Source organism: Corvus moneduloides, chromosome 2 (genome assembly GCF_009650955.1).
Source record: "Corvus moneduloides isolate bCorMon1 chromosome 2, bCorMon1.pri, whole genome shotgun sequence".
Classification (NCBI taxonomy): domain Eukaryota; kingdom Metazoa; phylum Chordata; class Aves; order Passeriformes; family Corvidae; genus Corvus; species Corvus moneduloides.
The window spans coordinates 16,900,443-16,920,456 of NC_045477.1; the positions used below are offsets into that span (position 1 = coordinate 16,900,443).

General features: G+C 43.3%; 1 protein-coding gene across 7 annotated transcripts in view; it reads right to left on the minus strand.

Moving 5' to 3' along the window:
- Positions 1 to 276: 276 nt before the first annotated feature.
- The window catches only part of WNT11 (Wnt family member 11), a 29,134-nt gene continuing 9,396 nt past the window's right edge, over positions 277 to 20,014 (minus strand). For 4 of the 7 annotated variants that reach the window (XM_032097765.1, XM_032097784.1, XM_032097795.1 and 1 more), the window contains 5 exons: positions 16,042 to 16,277; positions 15,192 to 15,469; positions 13,439 to 13,731; positions 5,046 to 5,171; positions 277 to 3,027 (listed from right to left, as the gene is read on the minus strand). In XM_032097765.1, the coding sequence (XP_031953656.1) occupies positions 2,853 to 3,027; positions 5,046 to 5,171; positions 13,439 to 13,731; positions 15,192 to 15,469; positions 16,042 to 16,277 (1,108 nt within the window). In that variant the 3' untranslated portion in view covers positions 277 to 2,852. The remainder of the gene's footprint in view (positions 3,028 to 5,045; positions 5,172 to 13,438; positions 13,732 to 15,191; positions 15,470 to 16,041; positions 16,278 to 20,014) is intronic. The other 3 variants (XM_032097773.1, XM_032097803.1, XM_032097778.1) reach the window with 3 other exon arrangements.

Consider the following 20,014-nt stretch of genomic DNA (forward strand, 5'->3'; position numbering starts at 1 on the left):
TGAATGGCCCAAACTGCAAAACTCCTAACAATTCAGCCATTTCAGGTCAGTATCTTCAGTAACAGACATCTGTGGCATGAGGTGACGAAGTGTGAGTTACCACCGTGACTAGCATTCTGCTGTGGGTTCACTTCCCACCTGATGGACCTGCAGATGGCTAATTGGTATACTCCCTTCTTTTAATGCCAGGTGATGACTTCTTCTGACATGAGAAAGCCAATCAAAAATTACGGGTCTGACATGGGAGGAGAGAAATACAGCTGAAAACAATGTATATATAGAGTATTTCTTCATTTTTACTATTTTTTCACCAAGCAGAAAGACTCATGACATCAGCAAGGGAGCAAGAAAAAGAGGCATTACAGAATGGCATTGAAATGCTCAAATTTTTCTTCAGTCAGAACTTCTGTGCCTTGTTGTCTTCATCAGAAACTGGAAATGAAAATAAAATTCCTTAAAAGAATGAGAGTAGACAGTTTCTTTACATATCAAATGAAGCCAAATTCTGGCATTGGAGACCAGTGGGATTTGTGCCACCAGCCTGTCTGCATGTCAGCCTAAAGACACCCACCACTCATGACACTGCACTGCACAGACATCAGCTTTTATGGGGTGATAATAATACAAACCACTAACAAACTATGAAAGACCTCTTTTTGTCTGCTAATGACTGGCGGGGGGGAAAGAGGCAAGGAGACGAAACCCATTACAGCAAAGCAAAGTAGCTGAAGAGAACAAAATATCTCTAATTTTGCTCTTATATCACATGATGCTTTTCTCCTCCAACTCCCCAGGGCTGCTCACAGACATGTTAGAGGCAGTTGCCCTCTAGGGAGTGGCTGAGTGGGGAAAAAAAGAGGATTTGGAGAAAGATTGCAGTGTTATTCACATATTTCCCCCAGGAAAGTGACAGAATCCCTCCACATTTGCGTAGGAGTGATTTTTTGGCTGCTTACAGCATTTTGCATGAGGATGGGGTGCCCAAGAAAGATCTGAAAGACATCAGAGGCTCTGCTGCCTTCTGTTCCTGGAGCAGCATCCTTCTCCAACATCACCTTTCATAATCAGGGCTGGATGACCACTAGAAAACCCAAAAACCCCACAAACTCCACAAAAAAACCAAACCAAAACAAAAACAAAAACCCAAACAAACAACCTCAAAACACAAACAAACAAGCAAAACCAAAAACAAAACCAAAAACAAAACCAAAAAAACCCCCAAAAGCAAAGAAGGGAACCTAGGCTAAGTTCAGACGTCTCCTGTACAGCAACTCCTCTCCATATGCAGGAGCCAGAAGCCAACCACACATGACATGAGAGGTATGACTCATGTTTGTTATTAAGCTCCTCAGGGGCACTGGGAAATTTTACCAATGAGAGTGATGACTGATAAAAAGAACCAAAACAGCAATGGTGACTCTTCCTTGCTCCAAGTTTTCTTGACTGTATCTAGGCTAGTTCTGCTCAAAATGAAGAGGCTGGGGAGGCAGGAAATAAAGAAACTTATCTGTCCTATGCCTGTGAGTGCCATGAACCATGCTCTTTTCCCATCCTTGGGAGGAAAATCAGAGTTGCTTTCCAAGTAGAAGAGTGAAACAATAATCTAACATTTTGCTGTTGCACCAGTAACTTCAGCATTTATTTCGTATTATTGTTAATGCTTGTTTGTAATATAAGGATATATTTATGTAGGAAGTAAAGTAGATGAAAACACAAGATATAAATATTTCTGTATATCTGCATACCAAAGAAAATATGTACAGCCACAGATAGTGGTTCTCTGCTGTGTCAGGGCAGGGCCACATGAAGGACTGACACGTTCCCATTCCTTCCTGCTGGGAGTAGCTGCTGACTTCCATGGCTGCACTCCCTACAGCCGGGACCACTCCACTCTCTGCAGCTTCCTGGGGTTGGACCAATGGTTTTGTGGGGGAAAAAGCCAGTGGCATATTTCCCCAAGGACTTGGGCCAATGTGGAAGTATGTCAGTGACTAAGGGTGTCACACCCAAAGGGCAAAGAGATAGAGAGCAGGAGATTGCTTTTTTTCTTTACTTTGCCCCTGGACTTGAACTTCACTTTGTTATTTTATCCTAATGGCTCCACTACTGTCTTGTGGACCCCATAAAGTCCTTCTCAGCCTACCCTCCTCTCACTGCCTCCATGATTCCAGGGGATTTTTTTCATGGCTGAATTTTGTCCAGCCTGGACAAATCAAGGACATGTTTTCCTTCAGCAGTAAGTTCAAAGTCACAGACCTGTGTAGAAGAAAGATTAAAATTAGTTCTTCATTTCAGAGGATTAACCTGAAATCTTTCCACTTTAATCATTCAGAATGGATGATTCCCTGCTAAAAATTAAGTCTTTGGCAACAAAGGCAGTTATTGCTGAAAAGTTGTAGCATTTTCGCTCCTGGGATGGTCCTAATGGAGACTCAATACCTGTGCTAGAAGGCATAGGTAGGTGTGAGCCTTAGTTATTGTCAAACAAATGCTGGTTTTTTTCCCCCAGGGAATGTTTCTGTATCTATTTCTCAGAATTCTAAGGCCCTTGATGGCTGAACATCACTGGCAACCATAGGAAATATTTTGGAAGAAGATAGCATCCCAAATGAGGTTTTGTCTTCTCAGACAGCATTTTATTGGTGGGGGGAAGTATTTGTGGGTTTGTTGCTTTTCAGGAGGCTCTTTTACATTCTTATTTTTACCGGTGTGATTGTTGCTTTTCCTCCTACCATCTCTCTTCAAGTCTGTGTCTTTACAAGATAAAGGATGTCTAGTCAAGGAAATGTTTTCTCTGAATAGTGCTGGGGTGCCGCTGCCATCTCAACTCCCAGGTGGGCAGAGGAGGGTTTTCATTTGCACACATATCTCTCGACAGTCCTCTCACACTTTTTACAGGTCACGTAGCAGCACCAGTGGTATTTGCAGTGGCAACGCTCCACCACTTTGTCCATGTAGGGGTTGTAGCCTCTGCCACAGCACATCAAGTCGCAGCTGTCACTCCCATTGGAAGTCTTGTTGCATTGTCTGGAAGAAGGAAAATGCTGTGAGCGAGTGCAAATTCCTGCAGGGATTCCCAAACCACTGCCCTGTGTTGTTGCTGGGCCTGACAGCTCTGCAAGGCACTGGGTGAATCCAGCACAGCGAGCACCCAGCCAACAGCCCCCTATGCCTGCAAGGGTGGCAAGAGAAGCCCCGGGCTGTACTCAGATGACCTGCTATGACACCCAAAATATCATTAATCTCCTGTTCTGCCTCTCAGTTTGGGCCTGGCAGCATTCAGGCTGCCTGTCAGCTGGGCCAGGCTGCTCCTACACAAGCAGACAAGCAAAGCAATTGGGATACCACCACCAAAAGAGCTAATCATTCCAAACAATCTGTGTTCCCAGGCAGGCTCCAAAATTGTCTGAAAGGAGCTGGAAGAAGATGACACCCTAAAGAACAAACACTGGTATTTGTCCACCACTGCCTAACCTGAAAATGGTGAAGGAGGAACCCTGAAGCCAGATAGTATTTGAACAGACTCCATGCCAAGGATCCCAGGCTGGGAAAAGTCCTGGAGCAGGCTGTTACAGCCACTTTGCAGTACTGACCCTATCAGGAAAATCACAATCAATACTAACAGGGCTGGACTGTGCACTTCTTTCCCTTTGATTTTCTCCCAGCACGGCATGAGCACCTGGGCAGCTGGCCCCAAAACACCCTGAGTCCTGACCCAGGAACAGGGAGTGTGGCAGGAGCACAGGGTAGGATGACAAGTCACCAAATATCACACAGACTGTCACTGCTTGTTTTTCTTCTGCTTTTAATTAAAGCTAGACTCAGTGAGATAAATCAGCTATTGTGTGGGTTCCCTCATTTTGTCTGCTTGCCAGTGAATGGCTTGAGGTTTTCAGAAGCAATTCATGAACTGAGGAATCTCTTTCATTGATCAATTGATTACCATTTCACAGCTGTCCTCAAAAACCATATATCCCATTTCCTAAAATACTCCAAGCTGGGTCACTGGACATGAAAGTGCACAGGCATTGACTTTTGGATGAGATGAACCATGTCATAGAGACACCATTTCTCCATAGACTGGATAGATAACCCAGGATGGAAGTGTTCATGTTTGGTCAGATGGTTGAACTTTTTGGTATGTACCCAACACCATGGGGCTGTGAACTTGATGGAGTTTTGAAACTACTGTAAGAAAGGTGGTTTATTGAGTGGGGTAATTGCTGACATCTCTCCTAAATCTTATTCTGTGTGGCTATTTTGTGACTATTTTGGACAGAAACACTCTAAGGTTGCTTTGGGGCAGGAAAAGGAGAGAGGAGCATAAATTGGACCCTTGAACTAAGCAACTATTAATAGATGAAAACAAATCCATGAAATTTATAGGAATTGCTCATGAGGTAATGCTTTAGGAGAAGTTATGGGATTAGCAAAGTGTTGATATTTTGTTCTTGCTCTTCCTTCATTTTTTCTGCTTCTTGTTTGTTATTCTGATTCACATTCCTCTCCAGGTTCAAAGGCCCCTCCCCAACTCACTCTCATTCGGGAGTGTGTGTAAATATTTACAAGCCTTTGAAAGCCTCTACTGAAGCTGAAGTGTGCAGCCACACTGAATGTGTTTGCCTAACGCTAAACCGAAGGCCTTGTTAATGCCCCTGTGAACTGGGGCCCCTCCACAAGAAACCTCCAAATGACTCCTCATAAATGTATTAATAAATGCATTAAGTATTCAGGGCAAAGGTTCAAATGTAGGTGTGTTGACATTAGAAGAGGGGAGGGCATTTGTCAACCTTACTCAGCTTTGCTAGTGGATGGAAAGGCTGTTTCCTGGAGGTTCACCTAAGGAGGATGGGGAGTCTGCAGAAGCATGGTGAGGGATGTGCAGTGCATCCTTATCACTTCATGCTGGGAGCTCACTAAAATGGCCAAGAAAAGGAATATGGGTCCTGACTCCAGCTCACCACTGTGGACATTCACTCCCCAAACATACAGAGCACACAACAGTGATATTTACCCCGTTCAAATAGAGAGCAAAACTCTTCTACCTGCTGTATTGAGACCAGGGATTCTCTCTTTCCCTCCATCCACTCCTGTGGTTTGCCAAAAAAAAAAAAAAAAGTGGATCTAGTAGGAGATATGCCTTCCCATATACCTTCCCCATTCCCCACAGCCTGAAACAAAGACAAGAAAAAAGCAAAATCTAATTAAATAAATCCTCAAGCTTCCCTCAGTTTGGTATCAGGAAAGGGGGACATTCAGAATGGATGGGTTGAATAGCCAAAACAAAGCTTTTGACCCCATCATAAACCTATATGGGCTTCTAGAAAACTTTCCTGACATTGCCACTAAGCAGATTTTGTTTTCTGTTTTAAAGCATAGGCCTGGATATGAATTATATTCATCTTTCATTAAACAAGATGAAACAGGTAGTTTCTCAGCCAGTGGGGGAAGACAAAGGAGTCCAAAGACCAGAGTTTAGCCACAGAAGCTGCCCTGAACATTGGCTTTCAGAGCCTAGGGCTGTGATCTCACCAGGCTCCCCACTGATGGGTTAAGTTCAATCTCATTTGTTTTGGGCCTGGTCCAGCATAATTCCAGCAACTCAGAGAAATGCCCTCCTCTTGAGCCTCAGAGAGAAAACATGAAGGGAGGTGATTGCATCTTAACACAACACTGTAACCTCTAGAAGTACTTGGAAGACTGTTGAGAAATTATGCTTCGGCAGTAATCCCAGCCAAAGTTCTGGCTCAAGAACAGGCTTTCACATTGTCTCAGTGCTTTTTTCTTCTTTAAGAAGGGAGAAGGTCAACACTGCTGGCTGGACAAATCCCATTCAATATGCCTGTCCAAAATCTCCCCTTTCTAGCCCTCATTTGCAGAAGCACTGCAATACACCATACAGCTTCATCATGGGGGTGGCTCCTCAGCAGAGGTGCTGAAGGACATCCCAGAACTTCTAAGAGTCTTCCCACAGAGGAGAGTGGGGATTTTAATTTTAAAAGCTATGGGGAGATCATAGAATTATTTTGGTTGGAAAAGACTTCTAAGATCGATGAAGTTCAACTTAACAATGTCACACAAATTCATTGTGGGTCCCAATTTACTCTGTCCCAACAGCAGATAGAAGGATTAATTTTTTTTTTGTTTGCACAGCTGGCACCTGGGATCCAAACTGGCCAACTCCGTACTGTCACCCACGATTACGACATATGATAACAGGGATGACATACCCACTGGAACCTCACTCCATCAGTCCTATTGATAAGGACTTTTTTACAAGGACATAAAAAAAGTAATTCTGGGGCACAGCAACTGCCTTTCTGGCCCAGTTCATCTCCCAGTGGATGAGGGAGATGCTGTTAAAGGAGTAAAACGTAAATCTGAGCACTTTCTGTAGTCCTTTTTCTCATACACCACCAGCACCTGGGCTGTTGCATTAGGGATGATAGAGAGATGTTCCTTCCTTGACATCTCATCCCGTTGGCTGTGTAATTCTCTCAGCCCTTTCTGACCACAGGGAAACCATCTGCCTTCATGAACTTCAGCAGTCCCAAATCCCAGAACACAGTACTGCTGTGTAATGTTTTTTTCTCTTTTAAATCAAATTCCTCTTTATTTCTTTGGTACCCCTTGCTCCAGTAATATCAAGTAATGCAGCAGTATATAAAAGAAAGAAAAAGAAAAATAAATCAAATCCCTCAGGAGATATGTAACACAATGGACATTTCTAAAAATACATCAAGGTCACAGCTTCATATAAGATTTTGAGGGCAAAATCTTACCTACTTTTAAATTGCGTTCTCATGCACAAGGAATGACTGGAGACTGACACTAAACAACTGTATGAGAAAGAGTTATCAATAGCATATGTCAGTGAGGAGATGTCAAGGGAGATCCTGGAACCAGCCTGTATTTTCATTAATGAGGAGTTGAGAGTGAGCTTCAAAATTTGGGGATAATGCTAGGGAAGAAGGAGTTGAAGACATTTTGTAACAGTGGATTAAAGTGCAAAGTAAGCAACACACTTTGAGAAAGACGCAGCTAAATGTTGGAATGTTCCCAGGGGAGCCAGAGGAGCAGTTCAGAAAGTAGAAAACAATGAAGGAACTGATTTAGAGAAGTATGTAAGAAGGTGTCTTCCCCTCTATAAAAGATAATTGCTACAAGGAGAGAGAAAAAATGTTTTTTATATGCCAAGGAAAGAGGACAAGAAATTATTAGTTTTATTTTAGATTATGTTTAGTTAAATTTTGATTAAGAAAAGCCTAACACTGAGGATAGTAAAACCCTGGAACAGGTTGTTTAGGGAAACAGCTTTTAGGAGCAGAGTAGAGAAACGTCTTCAGTAACAGCCTAGGCAGTCTCAGTTCAATCTTGCTCCTGAAAAGATCAAGGTCTGTGCAAATCATTCCCAGACCCAATTTTCTCTAACTCCAATGCCATTTGGTTGCAGAGGGACTAAAAATGTTTAAGAGAGCTAGATTCATTATCCATAGCAGTTTTACTGTGTGAAATTATTCTTTTCACAAATAAATTTATTATTCACAAACCTGTTCAAGAAACTTTATGATCAAATTCATGTCTCTCAAAGTAGGAAGAATTCAATCTTCCCCACACATTAATTAAACTAATGAAAAAAAAGCACAGCTGGCCCAACTACTGAAATGGGCACCATCTGCAAGCATGTTGCCTGGGAAAGTAGGAATAATGCCTAAATAAGGCAGCAGAAACAGAAAGCTAATGTTTTTCTGACTTTCATAAAATTATATAATAGTTTGGGTTGGAAGGGATCTTTAAAAGCCATCTAGTTCACCTGCCCCCCTGCTATGTACAAGGACATTTTTAGCTAGAGCATGTTTCCTCCAGTTCCTCTGGGACACTCACAAAAGCATTATTTGCAATTTCTTAATCAGAGTTTGTCGAATCTCATCAAAAAAAGGGTAGCGCATCCGATAACTGTTCCAAAAACAGCTATCATTGAACACATTATAACTTACTCAAAGCTCGTCTTATCCTGTGCCCTCGCTAAGAGAATCTAAAAGAAGCTGTAAAAAAAACAAACATCAAATGCTGTTGTCTACCCATAACTACTACTCTTCTCCAGCGACATATGAGTGCTTCTGCTAAGAAATTTCATTGCCTACGTAATCAAAGAATCACAGAGTGATTTGGGTTGGAAGGGAACCTTGAAGATGATAACACAGAATAGAATCATCAAGGTCAGAAAAAACCTCCAAGATCATCACGTCCAACCCTGGACTCAATACCACCAAGTCCACTTAAACATATTACAAAATGCCATGTTCACTCATTTTTTAAACACTTCCAGGGCTGGTGACTTCCCTGGGCAGCCTGTTTCAATGCTTTACCAATCTATCACTGAAGAAAATTTTTCTAAACTTGAACCTGAACCTCCCTCATTTCAACTTGAAGCCATTTCTTTTTATCCTGTTGCTGGTTTCCTTGGAGAAGAGACCGACCATGGCCTGACTATGATCTCCTTTCAGGGAGTTGTAGAGTGTGATAAGGTCTCCCCTGAGCCTCCTCTTCTCCAGACTCAACAATGCCAGTACTCTCAGTCACAGGACTTACTCTAGACCCCTCAAAGAGCCCTTCTCTGGACACACTCCAGCACCTCAATGTCTGCCTTGGAGTAAGGGGAACAACACTAACATAGTACTCGAGGTGCAGCCTCATCAGTGCTCAGTACAGGGGGACAATGTAGTCCAAGATCAGCCTGTTCCAGCTCCCATGCCATGAGTAGGGACACTTTCCACTCATTGTTCCAAGGCCCATCCAATATGGCCTGGAACACTTCCAGGGATGGGGCAGCCACAGCTTCCCTAAACAATCTGTTCCAGTGAACACCCTCACAGGGAAGAATTTCTTCCCAGTATCCCATCTAACCCTGTTCTCTGGCAGTGGGAAGCCATTCCCCCTTGTTCTGTCACTTCCAAGTGTTTTTGTCCGAAGCTCCTCTCCAGCTCTATTGGAGCCCCTTTAGGCACTGACAGGGGCTTTAAGGTCTCCCCAGAGCCTTCTCTTCCACAGGCTGGACAACCCCCACACTATCACACAATGCAAAGCATATTTTTGGGGTAGCAGGAAAGAAGCGGTATCAAGGGCTGCCACTGAATACTGAAAACTGAGCAGTAGATGCATGCTCAGCCAACTTCATGTATGTTCATATCCAAGAAAGCATACCCACCTAAGACATTTGTGACTAATGTTTTATATTGCAGTAAAGAAAGGATATGTGAGCAAGGAGCCATCACCAGAGAGTGGCCACATTTCTTGCCACAGTGAGTCAGCTGAGGAGTGGTGGCTGATCAACCCAGCTAAGCTGCAGCACATTTTTTGTTGCAGCCTGATTTCTGCAGCCTAAGAGAGCTCCTTCCCACATTCGGCTTGCTTCCAAAACTGCTCTGGGAAAGATCAGTAATAAACAGCTCTGTTATCTCTGCAAGGCTTCAGGGGCTGGATGCTTTTGCATGCATTGCAGAATTTCCCTTTCATTGGATTCATTAAGGAATCTTAAACAGCCTTTGAAACATGATACATTTCACCCTACTTATAAAGAAAATTCATATTTTTGCTTATTTTCTCACAAAAGAGATCTAAATTTTATAATCTGCTATTATTTTTCATTTACTCAAAGCTGGAGCAACTTAACTACTTTGTTAAAAGATGAAAAAATGCTTTTGTCCAAGAGATCTCTGAGAAGGGAACATCTACATTTTTTCCCAGTGGTTGATTTCTTTTATTGAAAGTTTTACTTGAGCTTCACAGATCAGCTTCTTTAGACTTTTCTCCAGACCATTTTTAATTGGTTATGAAAATGTGATGGTGGTATATAAGCACACAGAGTTTGGCTGCAGTCAGTGTGGCAGTAAGTCTTGTTTGCAGAAGACTTGGATACTGCTTGCAAAAATCAGCTCCTTAATCAGCCTTTGAGCACTTCAAAGACGCCTCAAACCTCAGGTTTGAGTTTAGTTCCCTGACTTTGAAATCTGGATACACCCTGAGCACTTGGAGGCATGCAGATTTCTAAACCATTTCTAAATTTCTACAAGCTAAAGAGATCTGAAGTGTCTTAGAAAATGTTTCAGGCTTGTTCTGAAGAAGGCTTTGAAATCCTTTTAGGAAAGAATGCCAAAAGGCTTTTGAGTAACTGAGGGCACATTTTCTGAGTGGATTTTCATATGGTTCATCTACAAGGTAATTCAATTCCCTTTCCTGCCTGAAAAACACACAATAAGTCTACATAATATGATCCCTCACATTAGAGGGATCACCAATTAGATTATCCCTTCCACCCACCTGGCAGTGCAGGATTGTTTCCTACAGCATACAGTGAAATCCAATACATCCAAGGTGTTGCAACTTAACCATCAGCCTCTGTTCTGTTTCCAGCATGCTATGAGCAAGAACCAGAACTTGGGGTGAAGGAGGAAGAAAAGGACTTTTCCTGGATATGCTGCAAAACTGCTCATTTTTTGTCACAAAAATGCATCAATATGAATATTTTAATCAAGGAACAGGAAAAGGACTTGTTAATGGCATATTTCTCCCTCTGAATCCCTTTGGAGGCAGAAAGCAGGGCTGGAAAACACTGAAGACTCCCAGATCAAAGTCTCCTGGGCTGTGAACATAGGGGACTGCACTGTAACAGTCCAGGCATGGACTGACCTCTGCACCCAGAAAAAGACCAGAAAGGAAATGGGAAGGTGGTTGAAAAGAAAGTAGATCAAATGAGGGACCACAACAAAAAAACCCCTTTTTGACTCCATTGCCATGACAGGCCTTAAAAACAGACTACTAGGAAACAGCAGAATCTATCTCCAGAAAATTTTGATGTGCATAAAGATAAAATGTTCAAATGCCTCCAGGACTTGACTCATAAAATAAAAACATGTTTGAGCTATTCCCATGTGAGCGTTTTTACGTCTTTCTGGAGTAAGCATGAATCACATTTTGCCATGCCCTCTCTCTAACAGCATCCCTTTTGTGCTCCTTCTACCTTATCCCTGTCATTAGGCATTATCTCTGCAGCCCTGCGGCAGGCTGGAACAGAGCTAGAACATTTAAAATGCATTTAGGCAGCCTTTTCATGAGAGAAAAATTGCAAAGAGAAAAAGGCATCCATGGGAGGAGGAGACTAGGGAAGATCACCTCCCTTTCCCTGCTCCCCCCAGGAAGCATGGACCAATCTTCAAACACACTGTGTGTATTTTACACTTATTTCCTCTACTAATTTAGCTCAGGAAAGGAGTTGCTATGGCTTGTATTACACATGCCAATTTTGAGACACCAGGCATCTTCTCAAGAGGCTGAAAATGGATTGTAATGAAAACAAGCCCAATGACACACAACCTTAACACTTGGCCTGAGTGACGCCTGCAGCTCAGCGTGGGACTATCTCAACCTCCTCCCCTCCCATGGCCATTACCATCTTGCACATCTGAGAATGAGGAGTATTTCTTGACAAGTTCCTTTTGAAAGTCATCCCCTCCTGCCGTAGTATCTTGGTCTTCTAAATCCTCACTCAATCTCACTTACTATGGACCCTTGGCTGGCAGATTAACAATCACAGCTGTCGTCCAAACAGACGCCTGCAATACACATTTTACTTTCCTCATAAGGAAAAAAATACTTCAGGACCTTGACATATTTTTCATCCCTAGATGGGATAAAAAGTTGAAATCTGCTGTAAAATAAGATTAGATGAAGAAGTCATCTAATCTAATCTAAGGGACCTCCCTATCCCTTGAAAGGATTTCAGCTCATGGAAAATGTTTTACTTGGCAAATCTGTAATGAATTCAGCTTTTTTTTAACACAACCTGTTCATTTAATGTAATTACTATAAAACTAATTTCCAAATAATCTTCACCAATTTTTTCTTTGCAAATCAGAAAGGCACAAAAAAGAAGTCTTTTTCAAAGCACAAATATGTCAAAATCCATACAAATCCACAAAAACCTCACTTCCACTCAGATGACATTTTCCTTCAGAAACCAGTTTCCATACAAGCTTTTCCCCTGCTATTCTCAGTGACTTATAAACATCTTCACTTGATAATTACTGCTCCACTGCTGGACTGGCGATGAAGATCAGCCTGGTGTTCCCACCACAGACCTGTCAGATAAGTGCTGTTGTAGAGCAGTCCAGCCACTGATGTCAGAGGATACAGGACATTAACTGTCATAAAACATCAGGGGACAAAAAGAACAGACTTGTCTCACTCAGCTGTCTTATCTACAGATCAGCTCTACCAGTTAAATGCTGATGCAGAATCACAGAATAATTTAGGCTGGAAAAGCCTGCTAAAATCAAGTCCACAGCACTGCCAAGCCCACCACTAACCCATGTCCCCAGTTGCCACATCCCGACACGCATATATTGTTTCTCTTTTCTGCATTTGGGTCATTTCATTTCAGCAAAATCTTCTCTCCATTGAACCATAATGGTCCAAATACCACTATGTCCACTACATTAAAAGGAAGGCATCCCAAAAAAGGCCAGGCACATACTCCTTGCCACTTTTCTGAGCCTCCACCATGACATAACAGAAAGAGCAAAGAAGCATTATGATAACTATCTAAAGAAAGGTAAGCCAACAAGATAGTAACCCCAGAGAGAGATTGAAATCCAGCCATTGCAGCCACCTAACAGAAATTAGGAAAATTCTGGAAACACACAATTTTTTGGCTGTTGATGAGTCTGCACTAGAGAGATCAGGTGGGTCTGCCCACCTAGAGATACCCAGATTGTTGAAATGTTGAGTTAGTTTGTCTTGGAGGAAATTAAACAGATGGCGGGAAGAGAAAGGCATGTCTGCTGCCTGTGAAAGGGGACAGTATGCTGCCCAGTGGAGGCTGGGCTTGACCATAAGGATCTTAAATCCCTAATATTAATACAATAAATTCCTCTGCAGGGTCATAAACAATACAAACACACCTGGACCTTTAATATACAGTAGAAGAAAAAAATTAAATATCATCTTTGTAATTTTTGTGGGGTTTTTTAAGGCAATCTAGGAACACTGGTTCTAACTGGGTTAATATTTGCCTCCTTAGAGGAGCCTTAGAGTAACAACTCTTCTAATCAGCAGTGACTGCAAGAAATGACTGACACTCAACACAGCATAAAGCAGTTGCTTGATCCTTACAAGTTCCCATGGAGGTGAGCTGCCTGGGGAATTCTGAAATGTATCTTGTGCCTGACTGTGTAATGGAAAATGTGTCGGCAGCCCTGTCTTGGCCACAGCCACCATTAACAGGGTTAGGCATCGGTAAACCATATTGTATGTTAGAGATGTGCTTTACCTGCATGTATATGCCACATCCCCAGTTGCCCATTATTCATACATGTTTCCCTCTTGCCCTTTCCTCTTTGGGGTCAGAGTCCAGTGAGCACCCACTGCAGAGAGTCCTCACCTGTCCTGGGTCCCGTGTGATCCCACTTTTTCGTTCTTCATGCAGAAATCAGGTGAGCTCTGCAGGTAAATCAGCTCTGTCTCTTTAACTGGCCTGATATCAATATCCTTTGGCACAAGGTATTTGCGTGTGCCCATGGGCCGATGAACGACCTTGGTGGCAGATAAGTATTTGTTTTTGAGGTCCAATGCAATGTCTTGCAGTTCTTGAAGGCCTTTCCAACAGGTCTTGATAGAGCATGACCCAGAAACTCCATGGCACTTACATTTCATTTCAAGAGAGGCTTTCAAGACCTGCAAAAAGGAATGCAGGAGTTAGGAAATGCCCTTCTCTTACCTCCAAACATCCCACAAGCTTGCTAGTGAAGGCACTTCCTTAGCAGGGACTGCTATAGAAAAGTACTGCTGTTCTCATTTCTGCCCAGGCAGTCTAGAGTATCTGCTTCGCAAAGGGAGTGAAATCCTACAGCTCTTTGGTGATCATTATCAGTCCAGGACTACTTTCACAATGGCTCCCTTACAGCCAGAAGACAGGAGAGTATTTTGAATTTTGATCAGATATCTATATTGGGCTGCATTTCCACCCTCTAAATTACTAAGGAGATGAATACCAAAGCATTCCATAAATTGATAATTAACATCAATTTCAACCTCCAGCAGCTTTGGGCTTTGGTAAGAGACATGTCATGGCTTTGTTGAATTCAGGGCCCTCCCACCCCGCCTTTCTGCTGGTCATGGGGCCAAAATAGTCTTTTACTTTGATTCTGCACTGAAATTCTCATTTTGGTGGGACATGGCAGGATGCTGCCAGGAAGGGCTGAATGCACCAGCCATGGCAACACAATGTCCCAAACAAAAACTTGCCCTTTGCAATTGAAACAAAAACTCAAGACATTACAAATATAAAATAAAATTTTAAAAAATCCCAAACCCCGAACAAACAAACAAATTGAATAGTGTGGGAAGAGTAGAAAAAAAAAAAGAGCCAGGGAGGGAAAGTTCAGCATGGTTGTGCTCTGCAAAGGTGGATTCAGCCTGTAGTTACACAGCAAGCTACCAATGAGCTCAGCATGCTCCAAGTTTTGTGTGCACAGGCAGCCCTGGAAGGACCAAACTGTGCAGTACGAGCAGTCTATGGAACTACTGGAGCCCCAGAGAGATGGGTACAGGGGTCAGTTTTATAGCCCCCCCATCCATTTCTCCAGCTGCATGGAGGCCTGCTATAGGGATTTGCACATCAGGCACTGCACATGGTAAGCATTATCCCTCCACTGGATGCAAGCTATTAAAAGCAACTTGTGCCAGATATGAGAATAATCACTAGCATAGCAGTTTAAAAAGGAAAAAAATCCTCCCTCCTGGCTGCAGGGATGGCTGGAGGCAACTGCTGCTGGATGCAGATGATAATCCTCCACATTTACGCAGCACTTCGCGTGCGCAACGCCCTTGGCAGAGCACGATGGGACCCATCCCTACCACACCTCCTGGGATAAGCAAGCCAGAGCCAACCTTGGCTGTGCAACAGGTGGCAATGAGACATCCCATCCATGGTCAAACAGGGCTGATAATAGCATTTGGGACTTCCTGAGTCACAGGGTGAGTTATACAGCCACCATTTTCAGCCGGCCAAAGGAGTTCAGAGCAGTCCAGGAGAAACATACTCCTTTCGCTAGCTGATAGAGACACTGAACCTCACCAAGTGACCAACACTGTAGATGATCGTACAAGTACAATAACCCTTGTGGATTTGTTACCTGTCTCCCTACTTCACTGTTGTGCAGATGCATCAGTTTATTGGCTTGTGATCCTGATTTTTTCATCTTCATGGGAGCATCTGAAAATTTGGACCCCATGATAAGACCATAGTTGAGGTTGTCTGCACATCCTCCCCATCGATACCCAGGTCCAGGTGTCTCACCTGGGATGGGACCACAGGAACAGCCAGGGAGGTCCCCGGTAGTGCAGGCTCTGGCAATGGTGTGGCTGATGGCAGCAGCAGAGAGGGCATACACAAATGCTGACTCCCTTGTGCCTGAAAGAGACAAGAACTCCAACTCAGCCTCCTGGGCCAGATAAATGCTCCCCAAAAAGAGACTCACACAGTCTCTCACAGAGCTGCCAACACACCAACCCACTGCAGCTGAGATGTCCCATGGCACCACTAGTTTGGAGGGCATCTCCTAAGTGAACTCTTCAACATAAGGCAACATCCCAGAAGGGCAAGGAGTCACATGAATTCAGGGATCTTGTTCATTGTGGTGTGATCTACTCTTGGAGCATGTGGATAAGCCCTTCCCTGAACTCTCCTGCCTCCTTTTGCTCCTGTGCTCATCCCATGACTCCCAGTGGGATGAACAGACCAGAATGGTGGTCTGCTTTGTAAGAGCTGTGGTAGACCAGGTCTTGAATCCAAGTCTGGGCATGACTGGCACCATAATGATGAATAGGGTCTCAAAGAACAGGACAAGTAGGCTTTGTAGTCCCTCCGTGGCCTCCCAGGAGCAAGACACTTCTTATCTCCAGCACACACACACACACACACACACACACACAGAGGCTGACTCTACTGACTCCAGTCCCAACTGAGCCAGCAGTGCTGTTTACCTCTCTCTAAGTCCAGCAGGTAGTTAGGAGCCAGCTCAATTGAAGAGCAGTTCCACCGCATATCTGAAAAAGTTTTACGGCAGGTCTTTATCACTTCCCGTGCTGCCTGAATAATGGTCTGCATTAGCTCCAGGTTGCTGCGGCACAGCTGCACCTGAGAAACCACCAGGCCTTCAAGCTGCTTGCAGTGCTGAGTTTGATTCAGGGTCAAAGCCAAAGGAGTCTTGGACAGACCTCTGAGGAGACAAGCACATGCAAAAAAGCATTAAAACACATTAAAAATTTAATCTTCAGATCAACATTAATTTCTCCACTCCCAGTCCAGTTGCCTATGTTCACCTGACTTAATTAAAGCTTTCTGTAAATAGATGTAAAAGCTGGTGAGAAAGATGAGCAACTACGTAGAGTGATTTATCTCATACAAAGTAGGCATTTAAGGTGGGTGGGAAGAAACACCCTTTAGCAGTGTGCAATTCTCTCCATTATTGAAGGGAGTCTGCACGAAACCCCAGGGGCATATGTCAAGTCAACTGGACGTGTAAATTCTATGGGGAAGAATTTTTTGCTGAAGGATGAAGAGCACAGACCTCCCAACAGAGTGAAAAATGACCCATCATCCAGATAAAAGAAATCTGAATTCTCCAAGACTGTGGCATTTGGGGGGAAAAAAAGCAACGTTGGTGTTATCAGTGTTTTGCATTCAGCATCTGTCTCACACACTCTCAAAGGATTATGCTAAATGTCATGTAATTAATTATGGAAAAAATCCCCTGCGAGCCCTAGGGAAAAATCCCCAAATTTGCAAAACATATGCTTTCACTTAGAGTTAATGCCAAGGGCCTCCACTGATTCCATCACTGTTGCACACAGATAAGTCTGTTTCTCTAGTCTCCAAAAACCATAGTGCAAAAGCTCAGTGGGAGTATGTGCAGAGACAGTACCACAGTCAAATCTGAGAAGGGATCCATGAATACCAGGACATATGCTACCATGGAAGAAAAGAACAGCATCCCAAAGTGGTGGTTCTTCTACTGTCCAATTGCCAATTTTCCAGGTTAAAAAAAGAACAAATGGTGACATGCATCTTACAGGGCTGTGCTCCTCTTCCCTGAGCACCCACAAGGATCAGCAGAAGCCTAGTGTGTAACTCTCTTAGTATCTTTATGGCTTTCTTAGGGTAATCATAAAAGTTATTCATTCCCATAAAACAACCTTCTAGCTGGCTGCATCAATAACTGGCATCTGATTCTGGCAACACAACTTTAACACATATTTCCGTCTCTCCTTGTTAAATGTGTTGGCTTTCAGTTTCATCCCAAGCCATCTTGGTTAGTTTGGCTTATTAGCAAACACATTTTGGGGTGCATTTCACTTTAGTACTGTAACATCCACATTCTTCAGAAGTTAAATGAGATGGAAACAGAGCTAAAATTGAGTCCTAACAAAAACTGGAGGTATTAACTCTGATCTTCTGTTTTCAGGAAAACATACCTGTGTTCTACCAGTTCCCTCACGTTGGCTTGAACCAGATGCTGTGTATGTAGGAGCTCCCTTGGGGCTGCGCTTAACTGCAAACCCCAACCGCTCTTCCAGCAGGGAAAAGCTACAATCCTTGCTGGGGCTGAATATGTCTTCACTGACAAATTCCCAGGTGACTGGAGTTTAGCATTTCTGGAAACTAGATAATTGGAAGGGAAACCACCACTCTGCTAGCTACATAAATATATACATCATACATGTATTTAAAAGGTCTGTTAAACATACTACAAACAGAAGTTCCCACATCTCACCAGTGAATTTTAAGGGAAAGGAAAAAGTGGTGGACTTGGCAGTGTTAAGTTATTGGTTGGACTCAATGATCATAGAGGTCTTTTCCACCCTAAATGATTCTATGATTTAAACATCAGAAATTCTGCCCTGTGGTTCATCTCAGTCCTGTACACACTGGTGTTCATGCAATGTTCCATTTGGAGAGGGGCCCATCCAGAAGGCAACTTATCCTGCTTTAGATGTGAACTTGAGCTGGTGGAGACAAAACTTTTTGGTGATATGCTGGGTGTTCAGGTGTCTCAGCGAGATCACATCCTTGAAGGCAGAGACATGAGTCTCTGAATAGTATGACTGTCACCTGACTGCAAACCTCTACAGTGTGGACCACACAGTAGTCCTTCAGGGTCCTTCTTTAACCCATGGAAAGCAAAAAGCCACATCTAGGAAGTAGTTAGCATTTTGTGCTTTTGAGACCTACAGTAAGATACCATCATGACTTAGAAGTAGTCATTTTCTGCTCTGTATAGGAAACCCAGACACCGAGCAGGGACACAGACATCTGAATGGTATAAGCACAGAGCTGAATGAGATATGTCCAACCCCTAGCACCTGACACCAGGCATCTGTGAAAACTTATTTCAGAAAGCCTATCAGCAACTCTCAGGAATAGGCTGAAACACAAATCAGGAAAAAGGCCAAAGCAGCTCATCAGTAATAGAGTAAAAATGATAAATACTCCAGCACACCATGTCCCAGCAGCAAGGGAAGCAGGCAGGGTGTGGCAGGAGAAGTGACAGAGCTTCAAAGCAGGCAAATGAGGAACATTCCAAGTCTCTGAGAAAGGCTGTACTATGAGGCACCAGCTCAGTTTTCTAATCAGAGGTGTTGGGTGGCACTTGAGAGGCCTTGGAGTGTTTTAGCTGGCCCTCCAGAAGGATGTTTATATCTCCTAGGTCTTGCACCACATTTTCTGATCCTTTATAGAAGTCTTCAGCCTCTTTAAAGGACCTAGAAGGCTACATTGAGGTACTTCTATCTCACCATTACAGACAAGTCATGAACAGCAGAAATAACCACCTACAGGTTGGGATGAAAGCAGAATTCAGACCGAAACTCATCCTCAGTGTGAAAAAAGGGGATGTGATGCGATGAGACTGTATTATTACAGATGGCCTGAAGTGATCACCATTAGAGAAGCAGTTTTATAATGCAACAAGAAGGCCATGTACTTCATGGAAGAGGGAAAATACCTTCTGATTGGTGAGAACTCAGTAAATGGCAGCAATGGCTTTTTCTCATAGAACTTTCTCATAGAACTTTCTCATAGCTTCCTGCTGAGCTCTAGGAAGCCTACCAAAAATAAAACTGCAAGATGCAGGAAGGTGTTTTCTGAACATCTGCTAGGCCTGACCTTCACACCTTTGCTTGTGAGAACCTATAATTGGAAACATCTCCAAGCATGGGGAGGAAAAAGTAAAAGGTAATGGAGACGGAAAAGAAAACTCAGTTGCTGTAGTCACTTGCTGAGACTGAAAAGTGCATTTATAAATCACAGATCAGGAATGTGAGAGGCTTCACAGGTCATCTAGTCCATGCCCTGACAACCCAGGTTTGCCCAGTCTGTGTCCTATATTCAGGAATATCTTCTCCACTCCATGTCACTCTAAACCCTCCTCGTGGAAATGCACCACCCCTCCCTGCTTCCTAAATTCTGGCAGCATCAGGGGAGGGATACCCACTGCCTGCAAAGACATTACTGGGAAACAATGTCCATTTGTGGAAAGAAAAATACCCCCAGGAGAGTCTGTTCCATGGTAGGATTTGGTGATGGGTCTCTGTCCTATCTTCACCCAGTCTCCACTGATCACCAGCACTGGGAGGGAAACTGGAGCCAAAGGGGCACAACCATCCTGAAAATCCAGCCCTCAAGGGCATAATTAGTAGAATAGCCTTCATTTTCTCAACTTGGGAAAAAAATCCCTGACAAACATCTTTCTGTGGACTCACACCCTTCATCTGAAAAGGGGATTTTACCTGCTTTCACCCTGGAAATGCTGTTTTTCACTGTTTCCTCCTGATAACATCATGCTCTTCTCTCTTGATTCTCCTGCCCCATCCTTCATTCTCCAGACAACTAAGGGGTGGTTGTTTCAGGTTTTTTTAAATATACATATTTGATTTATCCCTTTAAATAAACAGGGCC